This window comes from Limanda limanda, chromosome 12 (assembly GCF_963576545.1).
Source record: "Limanda limanda chromosome 12, fLimLim1.1, whole genome shotgun sequence".
NCBI classification, from domain to species: domain Eukaryota; kingdom Metazoa; phylum Chordata; class Actinopteri; order Pleuronectiformes; family Pleuronectidae; genus Limanda; species Limanda limanda.
The window spans coordinates 304,029-325,765 of NC_083647.1; the positions used below are offsets into that span (position 1 = coordinate 304,029).

Here is a 21,737-nt window from a genome sequence, read left to right on the forward strand (position 1 = left end):
CTACTTTGTTGTCAATTTTATGTGTGTGGTTGTTAGAGCTTTACAACCTGTCACATTTGAACAATCTGTACAAAGAATAAACTATTGTGTCAAACAAAAGTTTGATACTAATTTAACCAAGGGGCAGGAAATATGAACACCTGGGCTTAGCCCTTCCCCTGCCTTCTCAATAGCTGATTTTGCCCCCTCACCATAGCTCACCTTTGCAGTTAATGCTGCTACTCCTCTGTCTCCAATCAAGATGCGATTGTCAGCCCCTGTTGATTTATTATCAGGCCATTGATCTGTGTCCTTGGGAACACCCTGGCTGCCATGACTGCTCAAAGCCGAGGAATCTATTTCATCTCCATTAAATGAGCGCTGACTGTCCTTCTCTGTCCTTGATGGAGTGAAATGTTCATCATCTTGTGCAGCCAGCATGAGCTGGCCTTCAGCACGGCCCTGGATCCATGCACTCCGCCCCGTCAGCACCCTCTCCCCAGCCTCTCCCTCCAGACTATCTCCTTGTCCAGGCCCAGGGCTTGCAAAAGCTCCAAACTTCTCTATTGACTGATCTTGTTTTTGGCCTCTCTGACTCCTTGAGCCTCCTGCCAAGAACTCACTGTCCTCCTCCCCTAGACGGAGTTCTGTTAGGAATGAGATGTCTACAGACAGGCCTCTATCCTTCCATGCTGTCGGCTCCATGGAGCTGTTCAGTAACCTGAGAGGAAAAAAGAAATACAACAGGGTAAGGGTTTGCATAACTCACCAGTTCAACATTTGTGTGTCTAATACATCACAACAACACAAAGAGACTGACAGAAAAGATGAGCTTTATATAACGGTGCAGCGCTGATCGTTTATCATTAACTATCAGTCGTGGAAATCCTGAATAAACATATTTTTTTCACCCCACTGTTCCACAATAATCAGTTGGTTCACCAACTCTTCTCTCCGTTTCACTTTCTGCTTGTGTGACATAGCCTAAATCCATGTCTATTTGTCATCAATGTTTGTAACTGATAAAAAAGATATACCTTATCTGGCCTCTGCATTCCCAACCCCTCCAAAAAATATCTGTCAAGCTCTGGTTTAATTAGCAGATTGAAAAAAAAAAATCATCCAAGGGGAAGACATGAATTTAGCCTCATTTTATCATCAACTGTGTGACAACCAGTGTTGTTCAAGCTCACACCTCTCATGAAATAGTTCAGAGTTCAGTTAATACAAGTTAACATGATTAGTTCACGTTCATAGTTCACCATTTAAATTGTGAACTAGTTCATAGTTCATAGTTTTAAGGTGGAAAGTGAGAATGAAAGACTTAACTTGTTTTTTAAAGAAAACTTTATCCATCACTAACCCTTGCCTTTTCTGTCGGAATCTTTATCAGACGGTGTGTAAAAATCCCTCAGATAATAATAAGGTGCATCGGAAGTAATCGCTGAGTCTGCATCTCTGCTTTCACTTGCCATTTTTATATGAGACCGAGAGCTGTTGTCTCGTGTTGCAGGTATTAGGGCTGAACGATTAATTGCATTTGCGATAAAATCGCGATATGACACAACGCGATTTCCTAATCGCAACGTGCGCGATTATCACGTGCGAACGAGAGTAGGGCAGGGGGCTGCTGTCCTCACCCGCAGCCAGGATGTCGCGGGACAACAAAACTCCGCTGATCCAGAAGATAGCGAAGCAGGCCTGCGTCACCTACAGGGGCCTCAAGTCTTCACGTGACGGAAACACACAGCGAGCTAATCTCGCTGGTGACCGCGGGGCCGGCGGCGGACCTGAAAGTCGCTCCCCGGAAAAGCAAGCCGAGCTCTGGGGAGGCGATCCGAGCTCCGGGGAGGTGGGGCTCCCGAGCCCCCCGGTCCTCTACACGCACATCTGCGGGACGGAGGTGCTCAGCTGCTGAGGCCCGGCGCCTCCGTACCGCTGCACGACCACCGGGACATGAACGGGACGCTCGAGGTCTTTACACCGCCTCATGTCTGCTGTGTTGTGGCTCCACACACACTCGGTCTGTTAGGTGACTTGTGTTCGAAAGGGTTAAAAACCAAAGTCTGAGGAGTGGGACAATTTCATTAGCTTCAGGAAACTGCTCATACATGCTGTTGTACTTTTTATTTATAACTTTATTTAATAAAAACCGGCTCGTTACTTGAGCAGCGGAGGTCGCGAGGTGCGCCTGTAAGCACGGCACACCTCTCTCTCGCTCACTCGCGTGCCCGCTGCCTCGGGGGATGCGCAGTTCTGGCGGCATGTCTGCGGGGGGGGGGGGCGCGGGACCCTTGCGTACGGAGGTTGGTCGGGCTGCCTTGGTCGACCGAAAAAAAATCGCATATTAAATCGCAATCGCAATTAGATTATTTTCCCAAATCGTTCAGCCCTAGCAGGTATGGCCTGCCCCTTTAAGGAAAGTTTGTAGTGTGTGACATAGTGCACCTGGGTATTGTGGGAAAAGACACTCAAAGTGAGTGTATAACGAGAAGTGACGGACCACCTAGAGGTGATGCGAGTGTTGCTCCTGCTGTATATCATAGAAATAAAGTGGTCGCATTCAAAGTAAAGAAACGTCTCCTCCTCCTTATCTACGGAGAGGTCCGGACGGCTGGTTACCGGCCAGACAGCGAGCCAAGATAACCAGTGAGCTGAGTTCCCGACTACGGCTCGGAGCCGAGACACTGGCCATAGAAGAAAACACTTGGAATGCGTTGCTTGTTTGTTCTACGTGTGTGTGATAAATCAAGGGCAACGTAGTGCTAGGTCGAGTTAGTTGGTTTAGGTTAGGCTACATCGTGGACATTTTACGGGCACTGAGCAAAGACATGGTGCAAGCATTCGATTTAGACGGCATCTCTCCTCAGGAGAAAGTATAGAAATGTCCTGAGGGTCATTGAACAGGTAGGGGTGGGGCACGTGACAGTTCTAGGCCAATGGCTGCAGGGTTTTGTGGGATGGCAGGCTCTTATTGGCTGATGAGTTGGGGTGTCAAGGGTGAATGAGGAAGTGGAGTGAATAATACGGTGGTGGATGAGAGGAGTGTCGGAGTTACGAACAAGAAGTGCGTCGTGTTCGTGCGTCTTTATGTGTAATAAAGTTACACATAAAGAGAGAAGTTTCCTGTCATCTATTAGCGAGGACGCTGCAATATGAACGTGTTCACGGTTCAAATTCATTATTTGTCATTGAGTTGCGTTCAGTTCATCGTTCTCATAAAAGTGAACGTGTTCAATGAACGCGTTCTTTTGAACTCGTTCGTGCACAACACTGGTGACAACAGTGATAAAGGACAAGAGAAAATGTGATCATAGACTGTAGAAGAGGGCAGGTCTATCTGCAATGTAACCCTTCCCCTCCCAAGGTGGTAGAACAGGCATGATTCTAAGACATTCAGACAAATTATCCCACTCCATTCAATTTGAGGTGTTTGGCATTTTTTCACACTCATTCAGCATTTGTGGAACAGTCTTTATGAACATCACAACACAATTGGTATACCAAACTAAAAAACAACCTCCTAATTTTACCCTATTGCGGATACCTGTGAAGATTGAGACTCATGTTGTAGAGGGACAACCAGGACTTTCGTAGCCGCTTCATGTCTTGCAGAATGTGTATCTGCCCCTCCTTTGAAGTCCTCTCCAAAACCCCCTGACCCTGGACCTCCATCTGCTGTAGCTGAATCTCCTTCTCTGGAAATTCTCCTAGTGCTCTCTGTGGACAGGGACATAAAGTGGTCAGAGAGAGAAAACATGAGTCAGACTTCATTAACAGTCAGACTTCATCATGGAGTAGTCATTATGTCTTATTTGTGGAAGCCACCATAGATTGTATTTCTTGTGTTTTAGTGGTTTTTATACAATGTGAATTGGATAATCACAAATGAGAATAACACCCAAGGATTATGATGATATTATGACAAAAATATCAAGCGCAGTTCCGAGGACACTTTTTATCCAAGAAGGGGAACTGGAACGGAGAAGTCCCCCTCTTCTGACCAATAGTGGTCAGTTCGAGCAAACCCAAGACTGGGAAATGCTTACAATGCTTACAAAAAGCATACAGTCCCATCACACATTGTCACCACCATCCTAAAACCACACTTGGACCAACACCTTAGTTGTTTTACTTGTTTTTTACTCTATGTAGGGTTGGTGTGCTTGAGGAGATAAAGTGGTCATTATTAATTACTGCTATCATGTGTGAAGGAAAGAAAGATCTGCATGTATCTTCCCATTGCGGGATTAATAAAGGATTTCTTAATCTTAGGACATAAATGCTACATAAATACGGTCTGTTACAACCCTTCGCTTGTGAGGGGAAGGGGAACATAAAAAACTGATGTTAATGGTTAAAATAACTTATTTATTCAGAAAAGGTTTGGAATCAGATTGCAATAATACAAAGGTGAGGGCTGAAGGATGCTGCCCAAATCAAAGACATAGATTTCACCGAAAGGGTACTAAATTTAGTGCTAACTATTAAAACAAAAAGCAGGAACTAAAGATTTAAACAAAATCAATACAATTACAATCGGGCTTACAACACCTGCATGTTATGTCGTACAATGATAGTGTATTGTTGAGCATGTTTGGTGAGCTGAATGCAGCTGTCATGACTGGCAGGTTGCCTGGACTTAAATAATATTTGGGTTTCTGGCATCCCAGGGATTGGCGGAGCGGGGGACTGGGGCCTACCAATCAGAGTGCAGGCACCAGGAAATGAGCAGCAGGCGAAGATGAGGGAAGGCCACGGCTTCCCCAGCTAGAGTTAACCATGGACTACGGAGGGCACACCTTAATTTACATACATTTCCACAGTAGAATTTAGTCAGAGGAGACGGAGCGAGATTTGACAGAGCGACGTTGCTACGTCCAATACCTGTTTTCAAATTCTGCTTTCATTCTATTCTCTTCTTATTCTCTTTTTCCGAACAATGATTCACTGACAGAAAAAAACATCAATGATCTAAATTTTTTCCATGTATCATCTAGGGCAGCAGGGCTCTTCTTATTCTTATTCTATTTGATTGCCATTTACTAACCAGATGCCCGCTGCTAACTTGAATTAGGCAAAAGCAGTAGATTCATGCTTAACCACCAATCAGAAGGTTTCACCCGCCCCTGACTTTTGATAACTGAGTCGACAGTTTTATTTTATTGTGTCCAGTAGTGTTGCACGGTGTACCGGTACTAGAAAGGTTCCGCGGTACCCTTACGTTAAAAACGATACGGTTTAGCAGGGCCCCGGGGCCTGTGTGTGTGTGTGTGTCCGCGCGCGCGCGCGCCCAGACAGCGCACGCACACACACAGGCCCCGGGGCCCCGCCCCCACTCACTCAGGTGGCATGTTTTGGTGGTATGTAACTCATACTTGTGGAAATAACTATGTAGTCATATAGTCAGATACGGACAATAGGCCTACAGAGCTGTGTATAATCAATGCTATGATGTCACCATGTAGTTTTCATTAATATCTTTCTGTAGGCTAATACTAATATGAATACCATTTGTTAAGTGTTCAAAAAGCTTGGCAGGAACAAGCTGGTAAAAAAGGGAAGCCTAGAGATGTTTTATTTATTACAATCATAGATAAATATACCAGTATCGTATCGTATTTGTGGTATCGTACCGTATTTGTGGTATCGTATCGAAAGTATCGAGTATCGTGATATTTTGGCAGGTATAGTATCGAAGTCATAATTTTGGTATCGTGACAACACTAGTGTCCAGCAGATTACGCAAAGTATAAATACATGTATAGATACAATTTAAAATATATAAATAGCTCTATAAATTAATGTGTAAAAAAAACATATTTGAAATATATAAATAAAAAACAAATACATAAATAAACCTATAAATAAATGTATAAATACTCATTAAGTAATTTATTTAGGCATTTAATTATATAATTATTCATTTATTTATCCTTTTATTTATATCATTATTTATGTTTTTATATTAGGGCTTTCAGACAATTAAAATTTGTAATCAGGCTAATAACAGGGTAGCTGTGATTAATCATAATTAATCACTGTTTCTAAATGCCCGAAAAATCCCCATTTTCGCTTTATATTGTTGTGGGAACAGAAAGATAAATGTCAGAAGATTTAACATTTGTTATTTAATTGATGACAAGTCCAAATGATAGTTATTAAGATTTTAGAAATAAAAATAAATCAAACAAAAACATACCACACCAAAATGCAATTTGTCTCTTTGCTATGCCTCTGAGCAAACATTGGATGATGTTATGTTATAAAACTCAAAGATAACCTTTATCCTAAACAATCGGGTCATATTAGTTTTTGCCATTCTTTTAATTTAGCAAATATAGCATTGTTGAATAATACTCTTTTCAAACAAATCAAACAAACAACCAAACCTGTACAAAATTAAATGTGAATGTGAAATCTGAATCTGAGCCCATCTGTAGAAGCAGTGTTGAGCCAGTTCCCTCTTAATAAGAATGAGTTCCAAGTTCAGTTCATGCAGATGAAAATTAAGTACTTCACGTTGATAGTTCATTTTTTTTTGGGATGAATAGGTCACAAACGTACGGTAATGTGTTTGGTTATGACTCACTGGTGTCGGATCATGTCTGCGTGTCTCTGTATTTCACTGTTCTTCTACAAAATCATTTTCATCATTATCTTGTTAGATACTGGTTTTCACTGTGGGCAAGGCAAACAAGCATGGCAAGCTTTTAGCTCTTAACTTGCAGACCAACTTAACACTGATTTCTCTCTGTATCCCTTCGGTTCGCACTGCGCACTGCAAACCAAAACGAGCAAAGCCAAGCACCCCGCACCATCTCCTCAAGCTCTATACATTGCCTAAGTTTACAAATTCTGTGGTTTTTACCCAGTTTGAGTTTACACATGTGTCCAATGACACGGTAGGGATCTGTGTGTGTCGCTGTGTCTGTGTGTCAGCACAAGAGTAAGGGTAAGAGAGCGAATGGAGTCAGGAAAAGCTGAATTTATGAATGAATGTGAGAAGCTCTGAAGAAAGATTTTACTCATCTAAGAGAAGTATCAATCATTATGTGGTGATCAGGGTTAATATTTTGGCGAACATTTCAAACAAATCAACATTTAAACTGTAACTATAACTATAAGTTCTTCTAAAAACTGCTGATTGTGAGCACAGTCGAAAATAAAACACACAAACAGACCTCTGCTTCATGTTGGCGGCCCTCTATGCTCCATTCTCCCGCAGAGCTGTGAAATGACTTTAACTTTTGCTTCATGATCATCAGCCACTTCTCTATGTTCAGCAGGCTGTCATGGAAGCTCTCATGAACTGCAATGCTCTCCTCACTGCCATGCACCTTTGTCTGCAAACAAAAATGATAAGTAGGTAAGAGAAAATAATTAGAAGCATCACAGCAACGTAAGAGTATGTTATATTATTTCCCTTCTGCTTTTGGCTATTTAAACTGCTCTCTTATTATGCTACTAATAAATAGACTAACAACATCATGCCCACACCGTCTTTTTGTATCCCGTGTCTCCTGAGCTCCCGTCCTTTGTATCTTCTCGTGTAAGCTTCCAGTGTTTTCCACTGTGTGCTTTAGTTTTTTCTGTTAAAGACACCTTTTAATGAACTGGGTCTGTCTGCCGCACACTTTCTGACAGTTTCATTGTGTCCACCAACCCACTCACTCTTGTAACCACACATTTGACATTATACTATCATATGGTGTTAAAATTTTACATTTAATAGTACTTCCACACAATCCTTTTGTATCAACCATAATTTCATAACCTTTGATTTCTTATTATCAGACTACATGCCATTAATCCAAAACCCATTTGCTAGAGGTCTATCTGAAAGAAATTTAGGGAAATATTTCCAGTCACATTTAACTCAGTATCATCAATCTATATAACTGACAAATTCTTTAAAAACCCTAGTTCAACTGAAATCGACCATCTTGTCACTAGATCGTGAAACTCGCAACAATAAACATTAGACTCCATAACGCCTCTTTGTAAAACATAGTAAATTACTAGTATAATTCCAACACGTGAATTAAAACAAGCTTCAAGAAAACTAGAAAGGAAGTGGCACTCCAACAACTGCGCTGAAAATCACCTCTCCTGGAAAGATAGTGTTAGCATATGAGAAGGCCCTTTACAAAGTAAGAGCTGCCTACTACTCCACATTAATAGAGGAAAAAATCAAAACATGTTTCTCTTCAGCACTGCAACAGCACAGCAACAGCTGAGAATCCTACTAATTATTTTAACAGCTTTTCTCTGATCAACCTTGATCAGCTGACTTCAATAATCTCATCTAAAATCACAACTTGTATTTTAGATCCCATCCCTACAAAGTTACTTAAAGAAATTCTGCCCCTAATAATTATGACTACACTGAATACAATGAATCTATTGTTTTGTTATCAGGATACTTACCCCAATCATTTAAGCTAGCTGTAATCAAACCCCTTCTCAAAAAACCCAATCTGGACTTGGAGGTTTTAGCCAACTACAGACCGATATCCAACCTCCCCTTCCTGTCTAAAATACTTGAAAAGGTTGTAGCCAATCAGCTGTCAGAGTTTCTCCAGGAAAATAATGTATATGAAGACTTTCAGTCGGGGTTTAGAGCTAATCACAGCATGGAGACAGCCTTGGCAAAAGTCTCTATAGACCTCCGTCTGTTCTTGTTCTGATAGACCTTAGTGCAGCATTCAACACTATTGACCATCAAATGTTACTACTGAGACTAGAACAGGCATTAAAGGAACCATCCTAACCTTGTTTGAATCCTATTTATCAGATCAATTCCAATTTGTGCAAAGTAATGATGAGTCATCTGTGTGCACCAAAGTTGTTCTCTGCTGGGCCCAATTGTATTCACATTATATATGCTTCCACTAGGAAACATAATCAGGACACACTCAGTGTAATCAATTAACTTAACTTCAAGCATGTCTCAAGGACATAAAATCCTGGATGAACTGCAATCTGTTCCTATTAAACTCAGATGAGGTTCTAATACTCAGCCCCAACAACCTTCTTAGAGATGCATTATCTAATGACATAGCTATTGTAGATGGCATTCCAGGGAAATTTTTAGCAATTTGGGAGTGATCTTTAATCCCCATTTGTCCTTTGATTCTCATTTAAAACACATTTCTAGGACTGCCTTCTTTCACTTATGTAACATCACAAAAATCTGATATGTCCCGTCTCAAAAAAATGCAGAAAAATGTGTCCACGCTTTGTTACATCCAGACTTGATTATTGTAATTCTCTATTATCAGGGGCCACAATTTGTATTTGTTTATAGAATTATATTTTGTGAATCAGCATTTGTCAATAATTCAACTGAATATTTAATCTTACCCTGACTGCCTTTTGAAGATGTTTCCAGTCAGCTAACACCCTCTCAAAAATAGTCCGGTTGCTCTGACTGGAGGAGACCAGAGTCTCCAGTGCTGTCATATGGGCTTCACAGTCCACCAGGTCCCTCTGGATCATCTAAGGACAAAAATATATATACAGAGCTGTCAAAATATGCCAATATTGATGATTATTGTAATTTAAAACAATATTTATGATGGATATTGTGTTAATCTCAATATTTTGGAAATAATCATGCACATTCTAAATAATTTATGTTTCTTTCTGTTGTGATGCAGTCACTATCTGGTTCAAACTCCGACATGTTCATTAATAGAGTACAGTTCAAAACTATGGCTAAGTGCTGAGCAAGTCTCACACTCTCATTCTCTGTGGCACATCGCACAAACAGCATATTTAGGCTCAAGGCACTCTCTCTCTCTCTCTCCCATTGACTAACCATTTGCTTGGGATAGGATCAAAACTTTAATTTACAACCATAAAAAAAATCAATAGATCTAACTGAAACTGACACTCTGCCAATGAATTCCTCTGCTCCATTTTTATATCAGTGAGACACCGACACAAACAGCACAGTCTATTGGATGTATGCATGTGCGCACGCGATTTGTTGATTCGCAAGTGTTGTATGTGGGGAATGTGAAACAATAGCAGGTCAATTTTAAATCTTTTTTAAATTTAGTGTTAATTTAATGCTACTGCTATAATAATAATAATAATAATACCATAATATATTAAGGAGGGGAAAACTGTGATCACTCTGACCATGAACTCATCATCTATATCCACAATAATGATGGGTACTATTTTGTAGTCCTCTTGCTAAAATCATTCAGCAAAAACAATATAAAACACAAAATAAATATTAAAGATAGTGTTGCTTATTAATCTTTCTGTAGATATGATAAAATAATTTTGTGAATTCTTTTGAGTCCAAAGTAATTGTTGAGCGAAAATCTGATATCGTGACAGCCCTACATCCACTGTGGTTTTCATGAGAACTGAAAGTTTACACCTTTTGTGTTAAATAATATCCGAAGCAGTCAAAATCGTCTATACCACAATTAAAAAAATAATCCAATCTAATCTTTTTTTTCTATATTCAGTATCATAATAAATCTTTATAAAAGAGCCTACACAAAGCATCTTGAGGTCCAACACACATATTGGCTAACGTTGGCTTGACCCTGGTCTGACTTGGGATTTAACTCACCCTATACTGGTCCGACTGACTTTTCTTGGCCAAAATGTCGGGGTGAAGGCCATCCGCAAGCACCAGTTTGTCTTGAAGATAGGCCAGCTTAGCTTGGATCAACTTGTAGGCTTCACCGAAATCCTTGGCTCTTGATATCAAGGCCTTAGAGCAGGAAAGATGATAGTGTGTTATATCATCAGTCATTTCTGGACTATATGTTGAAGTCAGAGTATGTGCTTCTTTTCACATTCTCTATAGTAAAATCTAAACTATAGCACATTGTCACAACCTTCAAACTCTTTTACGAAATTATACTTTCGTATAACTGAATGTCATGCAAAGAAACCCAAAACTAAAATTGAATTTAGTTTTGGGTTTGTTAAGAAGGAGAATTTTTTATAACATTTGGTGCAAATATCAGTGAGAGTTTTGTTAAATTTTGTATTCAACTTCTATTTATTGGAATATTACATGGATAATTCACAGAGTCAACATTTGAAATACATCGTACATTACTCCCGTCCCATGTTCCCCACCCCAACCCAGCATCCCCTTGACAGACACGCCACCAAATATTTAAATAAACGTCTGTATACAATATTGAGTAAATGGCACACAAAACAAAATAAATAAATAAATAAACATGTAATGTACACTCCTTATAAAACTAGGTACATCGGCAGTACTAAAGGAATTATGAATCTTCCCAGTCTGTTATTTGGGTTAAATTGTCATAGTATGCAAGAAAAGGCCTCCATACCCTTTGTATCTGTAACTCCCCTCAGTGTATATTTAATCTTTTCAAGCTTCAAATAGAACATGATCTCTTTAAGCCAACTTGTATGAGATGGTGGCACCGGCCTTTTCCAGTTAAGGAGGATAAGGCGCCGAGCTAGCAGAGTGGTAAAGGTGATCACAACATGCATGCCAACCGGCCATACTGTGCCTTCGGGCACCACCCCAAAGAGTGCAATAACAGGTTGAGGTTCAATTGTCATGCCATAGATGTCACTAAGCGATGCAAAGATTTTCTCCCAATATGTTTGGAGGCTTGAGCACAGCCAAAACATGTGTAGCCAGGTTGCAGTGGCTAGCTTACATCTGTCACATGTATGTAATGTTTATATTAAGTAAGTAAGTGTGCTATAATGAATTACATTGTTTACCATGAGCAAAGGGCAATGCTATGAACATTTTTTTCAAAATGTTATTATAATCCAAAACAATGAGGCTCAGTAAGTCTGTTTCCCTGGACAGGACTGACAACCCACCTCTTCAATCTTAATTGCCCATGAACACTATCCTAAATCTCAACCACTGTGCAGAGTGGCATGATTTCAGTTACTTTTCACTTGTTTTGGTTAAATGCATATTTAACCAACACATCTACACATCTACCAACAATCCTCTCAACAGGAAGAAATTATGCTGGGTATGATGCGTCTGTGCCCTGTAACCTCCAAACTTCTACTACATGGCTTTCCATACAAATATCTGTCCGGATGGGGATGAAGACAGGAAACTTGGCCACTGAGCAACACAATGTTTAACACAAGGGTTCCCGCAAGAAATTGTCAGCTCATCTAGGAGCCCTGCAACGACGCAGACCCACCTGCATGCCACACAGACTGGGAGACAGCGCAAAGAGCTAAACAAAACCACCAGAACGTGCTGAAGTTTAATATGGAGTGTAAGAGGATCACTACTCCTTTTCACTCAGGCAGCACAGTTTCTGGTCCAGGCTCTTGTCATCTCATGCCTAGAGTACTGCAACTCCCCCCTGGCTGGTCTGCCTGCTGGTGCCATCCGACCTCTGCAGCTCATCCAGAATGTGGCAGCTCAACTGGTCTTCAACCTACCGAAGTTCTCTCACACTGCACCACTACTCCGCCCCATTCACTGGTTACCAGTGGCTGCCCATATCTGCTTAAAGACACTAGTACTTAAGTACCAGGCTCCAAATAGATTGGGCCCAGCCTACATCCAGGACATGGTTAGACCTTACACCCCAGCACGTCTACGCTGCTCTGCATTGGCCATTCGGCTTGCTGCTCCCTCACTGCGAGGGACATCTAGTCACTCAACAAAATTATGACTGTTTACTGTCCTGGCTCCCAAATGGTGGAACGAGCCCCTTGACATTAGCCTGGGTGCCAGACGAACTTAGCCCCGCCCACAGCATTTTTTGGTCGGGAAGTTCGGTCTGGAGTTGCTCCGTTGGCGAGAAATTATCTCCGAACAAAGCTGTTCGGACCAATCAAATTGTCAGGGAGGGCTTTATACTATTATGGACAGATGATCAACAGTAACGTCATCAACTACGTCATCAAAGAGCGCTTGGGTTGACTTTGTTTTCCACAAACATGCCTGCCGCTGGAGAGCTGAGATGTGTAGATGCTGCCATTGAGTAAGTTCTCTGTGTATCCTTAAACACCAGCAAAAATCATTCTTCATCTTCTTATTCTACTTCTTCCAGTGTGAGTGCAGTTTAGTTCTGTTGACATCAACTATGCGTCGCTCAACATACGTCACATACTACGTTGCTCTGATTGATTGTAGGTCTATCCAATTGAGCGAATAGGTATTTTTTTCCTGGTTCGGTTGAAACACGCCCCATAATCACAGCCCAAAGGAGCGGTCTCAGACTCATATTCTGACTAGAATCATGAGTATGACAACGTCAGGCTACCTTGACATCAGAACAGCAGCAAGTCTTCACATCTTCCACTGCAGGCTAAAAACACATCTTTTCCGACGACACCTTGGCTAAGAAGATGATTGTATAATAATAAAAAAAAATAATAAAAAAAAGTTGCACTTATATGCTACATGTTAGTTCATGTAGCACTTTATAGTTTGTTTTTTGTGAAGCTAATGTACTTACATGATTCTTGCTGATCTCAGTTTGTACCCTCATGGTTCAATGCACTTATTGGAAGTTGATTTGAAAAAAGGGTCAATTAAATCATTTGTAATGTATGTAATGTTTATATTTAAAAGTAAGACGCACTTTAACCAAAAAAGACAATAACATTTTGGCACCTGTAATCTGCTCTTCCTCTGCAGCAGCTGAGTGTGCAGCAGCTCTCTGTTTTTGATGGCAGCACCCAACTCGCCCTGCAAAGCATCAGACCTCTCATGACCAAACACAGAGTCCAGCAGGTCTCCCTTCACATGCAGCAGACTGAAATGCTCCTGCAACTGGACACCATCCTTCAGCAGGCGCTAACAAAAGGGACAACATTTTCACAATGTTGCATTAAAAAATAAATAAAAACTATACACTTAATTAAACACTAGAATTAGGTGTTTACAGATATATTATACACTTGCTAATGCAACTTCTTGATCCAATTTACATACTTACCCACACACAGTTTCCGGTTCAACTACAGACAATCTTTCCATATAGAATTTCATACAGAATTACATACAGACTTTGACTGCACTATAGTACTGCCACACTGAAACAACTACAATATGCTTATTTTTTTTACCTCAGAATTAGTTAGCCGTGTGGCAGTTTACAGGCAGAATGCTGATTGTAGAAAAGTCAACCAGAGCGGTGACTGCAGAATTCAATGTCTCTCATTCAACTTCTAGCAGTGTACGATTTCTTTAAGTATTTGGTTTAAATATGAATCATCTGGGTGTCTGTTGACAATGTGTCACCACACAAGCACAAGGGCCCTTAGTTATGAAAGTGGACCACTGATTATTTTAACAGTAGATTGAGACAGGAAATATTACTTTGTACAGTATCTGTGAAAGTTACACTTCTTGATGTTGGACACACAGTTCAAGTTAAAGAGGACTTTTTCTGCATGAATGAGGAAGACAATTTAAATATTTCTGAAGGAGGTCTGTGTGTTTTACCTCTATGCGCTGGACTATCATGGCAATATGGGAGAAGTCCGTAACCTCAGCAGATGCCTCCAACACCTGAGTAACCATGTGGCTCCATTGGGTGTAGACCAGCAGTGGGTCCTGGAGAATATTTCTCAGTCCTGACTGCAACTCTGAACACAGCCTGGTTGCTCTAGATTTCACACTGCAAAAAACACAGATTTACAATCAAGATTCTTGTAGAAGGAATTTAAAAGCAGTAAGTGTTTACTTTTATATATTATGTACAGTATACAACAAAACTAAGTACAACCCTGGTCAGTATAACTAAAATGAAAATAATTCATGAATCCTGTATATTCAATTCCATTTAAACCCTCTGGAGTCTGAGCCATTTCTCCCTATTTTTGGTTTGCCTAGTCTCCTTGGGTATTAATGCTTGTATGACCTCAACCCTGTAAGGCAAAATCAAGTTATATCATCTTTTTTTTCCAGGACAGCCAGGGCTGTTACAGTATGTATACTGCAGTGATGTCCCATGAATATATATAAATATCTATATAATCATAAAGACAAAAGAAAATATAAAATGGAAATTGAATCTCACTGAAATCTCCTTAAATAACATAGGGAACAATAATGAACACGGTTTTTGGATTTTGGACATTGTTCACCCAATTCTGGGTAATCAGGAGAAAAAACATGAACATTATAACCAACTATGGGTGCAACGATTAGTCGACGTCGTCGCCAAAAATCGATGACAAAAATAGTCGCCTACGAATTTAATTGATGTTGGTTACGTCATAGAGCGTGTTTTCCGTGCCGTGCAGCTGAACTAAACGTTGTTTTACCGGAGGTGCTGATGGAAGTAGCTGAGGAGTGAGCCATCTCGCTCCCTTCCTATCTCTGAAAGTCGCGCATGTGCAATAGCGACAGAACATGGACCAATGGCGGCGTTCGCTGCATCGCAAGGTCAAAAGTTCGGGAGAACTTTACTCTTAACATAGCCCAAAAAAACCTACCTGCAATATTTGCACGGTGGACCTAATCTACATAGAAGCAGGACGCGCGCATTTGAGGAGGAGGCACGTTTGACATCGTAATGTAGACGATGCAGACTCGCCTCGGACAGATGTTAAACGCATATACCTGTGCGCAGGATTCTAGAATCCATTACAAAAATATGGTTTAAACTTTAAGGACTCTGGGAGAAACTGTTATTAACCCCAACCGAGTTTAAAAGCGAAATGTTATTCTATTGCCTGACCAACGTCTTTTCTTAATCACAATTATTTATTCCGAAGAAGACTGTAGTTTCGTTTGTTGGTGTTTTTATTATTGTTATTTTCCCTGTCCTTTTTGTTAACAGGAAAATTTGATACTTGATTTTTAATTTATTTTTAGTATCAGCACTTGGCCTGTTCTTGGTTCACAGGAAAAAGGGAAACTTGAATTTAAATTTTAAAAGAAATTATTAGCAATTTGCCTGTCCTTGGTTTTAAATGGACAAAAAATAGATTTTTCTTTGCTTTTGTGTCAACAGTACCTTACTATGCAGCAAAGTTTATTAAAATACTTTTTTTTTTTAAATGATTTATCGATCTTTATTGTCTTTTGTTCAGTCATTACATGCCTCGAACAACCTTTAGCTAAATTTAAAAGCTGTTGGCTAAATAAGAGCAATAGAGAATTTGTGTCATTCATAATCCAATTAGTCGATTAATCGTTTCAATAATCTGTGACTAATCAACTATCAGAATAGTCGTTAGTTGCAGCCCTATAACCAACACACAACATTAAGTATTCACATTCTTTCCAGATTCTGATTTACGTGTGGACGGGCCTTTCCTAATTCCTTACCAAGATCAGTCTTGTACAGCCAGGGGGAGTATTTCCCCTCTGACAGTCAAGCTGCGTCAAAACCTGTCATCCGTTGGTGACTGGACTGATGCTTGTCTGGGGCAACACTTGGGCTCTTTTCTGTACTTGGATCCGGAGCAGGAGAGCTACTCCGGCTGCTACTCGCAGGAGAGTGAGTGTTGCCATCTTCACCAAATGCCCAACCCTAACCCCTCTCCCCTAAACCCAACCTAAACCTAATTCTAAACCTAACCCTAAAACCAAGTCTTAACCCCCAAACAGTCCATTAAAGGGGGGTCACAAAGTGAGGACTGGCCAAAATTTGGAAAAAGTTTCCTGTGTTCTCCCTCAACAATCCTGCTGACCTGCACTCACTGTAACTAAAAAAAAACAATCACAAGTTAATAGGACTGGATCCGTAATGAAGTTTAATTGGTGTCTTCACAGCCAGGACTCAGTCTTAAAGTGACCACAGCGATCTGGATTCATGATGAAACATCAATCAATAACTAAATACATGATCGTAAGTTTCTCATCTAAATCATAGCAATCTAGGGCTGATTAATTGCATTTGCGATAAAATCGCGATATGATACAACGCGATTTCCTAATCGCAACGTGCGCGATTAAAACGTGCGAACGAGAGTAGGGAACCGGGCTGCCGTCCTCACCCGCAGCCAGAATGCCTGCGGGACAACAAAACTCCGCTGATCCAGAAGCTAGCGAAGCAGGCCGGCATCACCTACAGGGGCCGCAAGTCTTCGACGTGGCGGAAACATAGAGCGAGCTCATCTTGCTGGTGACCGCGGTGCCGTCGGCGGACCTGAAAATCCCTCCCCGGAAAAGCAAGCTGAGCTCCGGGGCGGCGAGCCGAGCTCCGGGGCCGGGGGCTCCAGAGCCCCCCCCCCGTCAGCTACAAGCACATCTGCGAGACGGAGGTGTTATGTGGTTGTTCCTGCTGAGGCCAGGCGCCTCCGTACCGCTGCACGACCACCCGGACATGAACGGGATGCGCCAGGTCTTTACACCGCCTCCTGTCTGCTGTGTTGTGGCTCCACACACACTCTGTCTGTTACGTGACTTGTGTTCGAAAGGGTTAAAAACCAAAGTCTGTGGAGTGGGACCCTTTCATTAGCTTCAGGAAACTGTTCATACATGTAGTTGTACTGTTTGACTCTGTGGCCTGTGCATTTCTCCGTTTTTTATTTATAACTTTATTTACTTTGATTTTACAAAATATTTTCAAAGTATAGTAGAGGCAAATTCTATGTTTCAGTTGTGTGAAATGTTACTGACTTGGGAGCAGTAAGACACCTATAATTTTAAAGAATATTTTACACTAAATGTATCTAATATTGTGTTGGTCATATTTAAATCATTCATTACGTTTTGTTGGAAAAAAAAAGAGGATCAAATAAAAAAATTGCATATTAAATCGCAATCGCAATAATGGAGGAAAAAAATCGCAATTAGACTATTTCCCCAAATCGTTCAGCCCTATAACAATCCAATTCTGTTTACCGAGCTGGTTACATAAACCCTGTGCCAAATGTTTAATATTTATTCAAGAGCAATTTTAAAGAGCCAGAGTCCATTCATATATTGTTTTGGTTGTGTGTGGTTTATTTTATTAATGTTTTATTTATTGAGGATACTGTATTATTTTTAATTCTCATTCAAATGTCAGACTGAATGTTCTAAAGAATTAAAAGTTCATTGCTCTGTGAAAGGGTTTACTTAATTTGATGTCAGATGGTCCCTGCATGTGGACACAGTGGAGGACCTGATTAGAATAAATACAAATAAAGGGAGGGGAAGGAACGGCATTCTGTAAAAGGAAATTCCTTGTTTACTACACCATTTAACTTAATAAGCTTTTTCTCAGCACCTAAGGCACCTCTTAAAGCACTACCTCACTTTGTGACTTTAAAATAATACAGCATTGTGGGCAATGAGGTAGTTAGGAGAGCCCTTCCAGCTGAACCAAGGAGAGGTATTTTGCACAGCTGAGTCAAGTTAGCTAATTACTCACCCTGGTTTATAAAGGTAGTAGGAGAGATACCATGGGGAAGAGACTGGACAATAAGCTGCCATGACCCAAGCTGAATCTGCTGGACAATTTATGTTGTATTTTAATTTATGTTTGCTCCTGTGACACCAAATAAAAGATGTTAAAACGTTTATCACAATTACCACTGGCTGTTTCTTGGAGACCTGGGAGCATCATTGCTTGACACAAGCATATTTCTGTATTTTGTAAATGTCAATTTATTACCAAAACATCAGTAAAACAGTTAAGATGGGAAAAAATATATTAATGTATTCTAAGTTTTGTGTTTAAATTCTGTGCTGGTGCCTCATTTGTGATGGCTAAGCAGACAAACATTTGACAGCAGCCTTCAGAAACTCCTGCAGGTTTAGCTGGATTAACAAAACATTCCAAAAACCAAACAGACTCCGTATAGATTGGACTAGAAAAAACTTGCTAGCCTAGCCACGTAATAACACTAAATAAACAATTCACAACACTGGTGCTCTCTCCATTCAAAACTATCTGTTATAATGAATGAACATGCAATTGTCTCATCTTAAAATTACTTAATTTCTTACTCTATTTTAAAGAAAAGAATAGTTATATCAGAGTTAATATGGTGTATACTCTCTGCAGAGCTCCCGCCAGAGCTCAGTATTTGAAGGTTTTCTGTTCATTCAATTTAGGTGCTCTAACTCTAATTGATTGAACTGAGAACTTTAATCCTTGCCTTTGGTAAATGTGACAATTTGTATGGCTCTTTTGGCCAGAAAAAGTATTTTCCTTCTTGTTGGGACATTTTAGAATCCTCTTCCTTATCAAAAAATGTTTTATGTGAGCTTGAGCCTCTTGAGGTGTTTTAGGACCATAAGGACCAGCATTTTGTTGAAGCCCTTTGAATCTCTAATTTTGTGGGGAAGTTGTGGCTCAGGAGATATAGCAAGCGAACTTTTAACCAGAAGGTCAGTGCTTCAATCCCAGACTCCTGCATTCTGTATGCCAAAGTGTCCTCGGGCAAGATAATGAACCCCAAATTGACGGCCAGCAGTGTCTAAGTGGTGTATGAAAGAGATATTGCTGCACATAGATCCACTGTATAAATGTGTTTAAATGGCAAAACTGTCCTGTGAAGCGCATTGATTGGTCATTAAGACTAGAAAAGTTCTACATAAATACAAACTATTATAGACCATCTTTCTTAATCGTATTTGACTAAGTCCATTTATCTTTCTGTTCTCCTGAATATTCCAATTCTCCCGGTGCAACTGACTACAAAAAAAAAGATTTTCAAGCATGTTTCCAGCTCAAGATTGGCCTTTTTCTTCACTGTGAACACGTCCCCACAATAAGCTACACTCAATTGTCTCAACAAAAAGGAATTATGCTCGTAATTTATAAAAATTACGCCAGATCAAATGGTCTAGTGCAGGGGTGTCCAAACTACGGCCTGCGAGCCAACTGCGGTCCGTCATCCATTTTTAATTGGCCCATATCAAAGTCTAAAAATATAATTGACAATCGACCACTGTATAGCACTTCTCAGTTTAAACACTTTAACCCTAACACCCCCCCCCCCCCCCCCATTCTATATGCATTGTTGTTTCTGAGCCACAACATTCACTGTCGGCACAACCATTGAGGGCTATTTGGGGCTCACAAACTTCCCCAGGGACACTTTCAAATGCAGACTGGAGGTGCTAGACATTGTATCACCAACCTTTTGGTTAGTCGATGACCCTCTCTAACTGAGCCACAACTGCCCAAATGTTATTTTGGAACAGTTAAGAAGAGATTATTCACAGTAAATGCAAATTGGAGGAAATAAATGGAAACTGTTATGAAGCAGATCCAAACAATCGGTAATGCAGGTAAGTTTAAAAAGACTTTGCAGTTCTTCTGTGGCCTACATCTGATATCTTTCTGAGTTTTAAGATAGTGGTAAGCTTTCTGTCACATACCTCTGATGCTCTTTGACAACAGCCAGGACATCATCAGAAAGTTGACGCGAGTCCACTGAGAACTTAAAGAGCTCCTTGAGCTGGCTTTTGAGAAGTTCCACTTGGGACTCTTCCCTCGCCAGAGTATTCTTCACACCCTGCAACATACAACACAAGTAAATTAAATTTAAACCACAATAGCAGATTTACACTCAAGACCGACAATCCGTCAAGTCCACCAATTATATTATACTTATAGTATCATATCATATATATATCAGGGTTTTTACGATTCTCGAACCAAAACCGAAACCACAGTCAAGACTAGTCTCAGATCGAGATACACGGGAGACTAGGACCGTAAGGATACGCCCAATCAGGGGTTTGGTTCGGACCTCAGTTTTTGAGCCACGGCTCATACTTTGTTATAAAAAAAATTGTTGGTTGTTTTAAGGGGGGTTGTAGAGGAACATTTTCTGGTACTTTGGAACAGAAAGTGAAGAAAACTAAATAACATGTTGGACTTGACTTCACATAAAACTAAGTTAAAGAATGGTGGAAAAAAATTGTCCTTGAAACTGTGCTTGATGTTTTGGAGAGCAAGAAATTGGTGGCAGTTATCCTTGCTTTGATTGTTGCGGTTTTACAGTTTTCAAGATTATTGATACTAAAGACACACAAGAATTTTTTTAATTGAATGGTTTTTTTTGCATTTTACACACATTATTTTGGTCCTGCAAATAAAACAGGTGAGCCTACCCTTCAGTTTTCAGTCAGTCTTGAACTCTGAGGGGATAAGATGTGGCCACTCGAACTGAAGACCCTTACATAAGTCATACTTGTAGCCGAGATGGACATGAACTTTCTGGCCACTTTGGAAAGGAGTGGCCAGGACAAGTACAGTTTGCGATGGAGATGGATTTGCTGTTTCTGCTCTGTTCTGTCTTTCATTGTTGCTTTGCTGCAAGAATCCAGATAGACTTGTGCCTTTCTTCTCTGTGATGGAAGGGATACTGCTCCTCCTCTCTCCTTCTCCATTGTCATCACCTTGTGTGGTGTGGTGGCAATTTTACCATTTGGGCATTGATTTATGGAACGAACAACTTTAATGTATAGAAAGATGAGCAAATGGATTCCCTTACATATCAGAGTGTTGCTCAAGCAACTGATGTTATATGACTTCCTCACTCACATGGTCACCTAGCAATGATTTCGTCACTCACAGGGTCACCTAACAATGACGTCACAGGACAGGGGATGTGAGTGGGTTGTAAAACATTGATAAGAGATCTTTGAATACAGATATTTCACTCAAGGGGCCTGAGACAGAGCAGAAGACAGGATACTGATCACCTATTTCTAATGATTAAATAGGTTAATCGATAACATGTGTTCCTCTCCAGGAGGAGCTTGGAAATGTATAAAAGTGCTGTGTGTCCTGTATGTCATTGCTCATTGTATGAAATCTTTGCCATGGTTTTGTACGGTGATGCCCATCTGC

The 21,737-nt window shown here is 40.5% G+C and overlaps 1 protein-coding gene across 1 annotated transcript in view; it reads right to left on the reverse strand.

Annotated features, from left to right (window-relative positions):
- syne3 (spectrin repeat containing, nuclear envelope family member 3) overlaps positions 1-21,737 on the reverse strand; it is a 68,381-nt gene that overhangs the window by 16,379 nt on the left and 30,265 nt on the right. Inside the window, exons 7-14 of the mRNA XM_061082419.1 lie at positions 20,258-20,394; positions 14,435-14,609; positions 13,601-13,783; positions 10,577-10,720; positions 9,346-9,480; positions 7,164-7,325; positions 3,527-3,699; positions 202-700 (exon numbers count right to left, since the gene is read on the reverse strand). Coding sequence (XP_060938402.1) covers positions 202-700; positions 3,527-3,699; positions 7,164-7,325; positions 9,346-9,480; positions 10,577-10,720; positions 13,601-13,783; positions 14,435-14,609; positions 20,258-20,394 — 1,608 coding nt within the window. The remainder of the gene's footprint in view (positions 1-201; positions 701-3,526; positions 3,700-7,163; positions 7,326-9,345; positions 9,481-10,576; positions 10,721-13,600; positions 13,784-14,434; positions 14,610-20,257; positions 20,395-21,737) is intronic.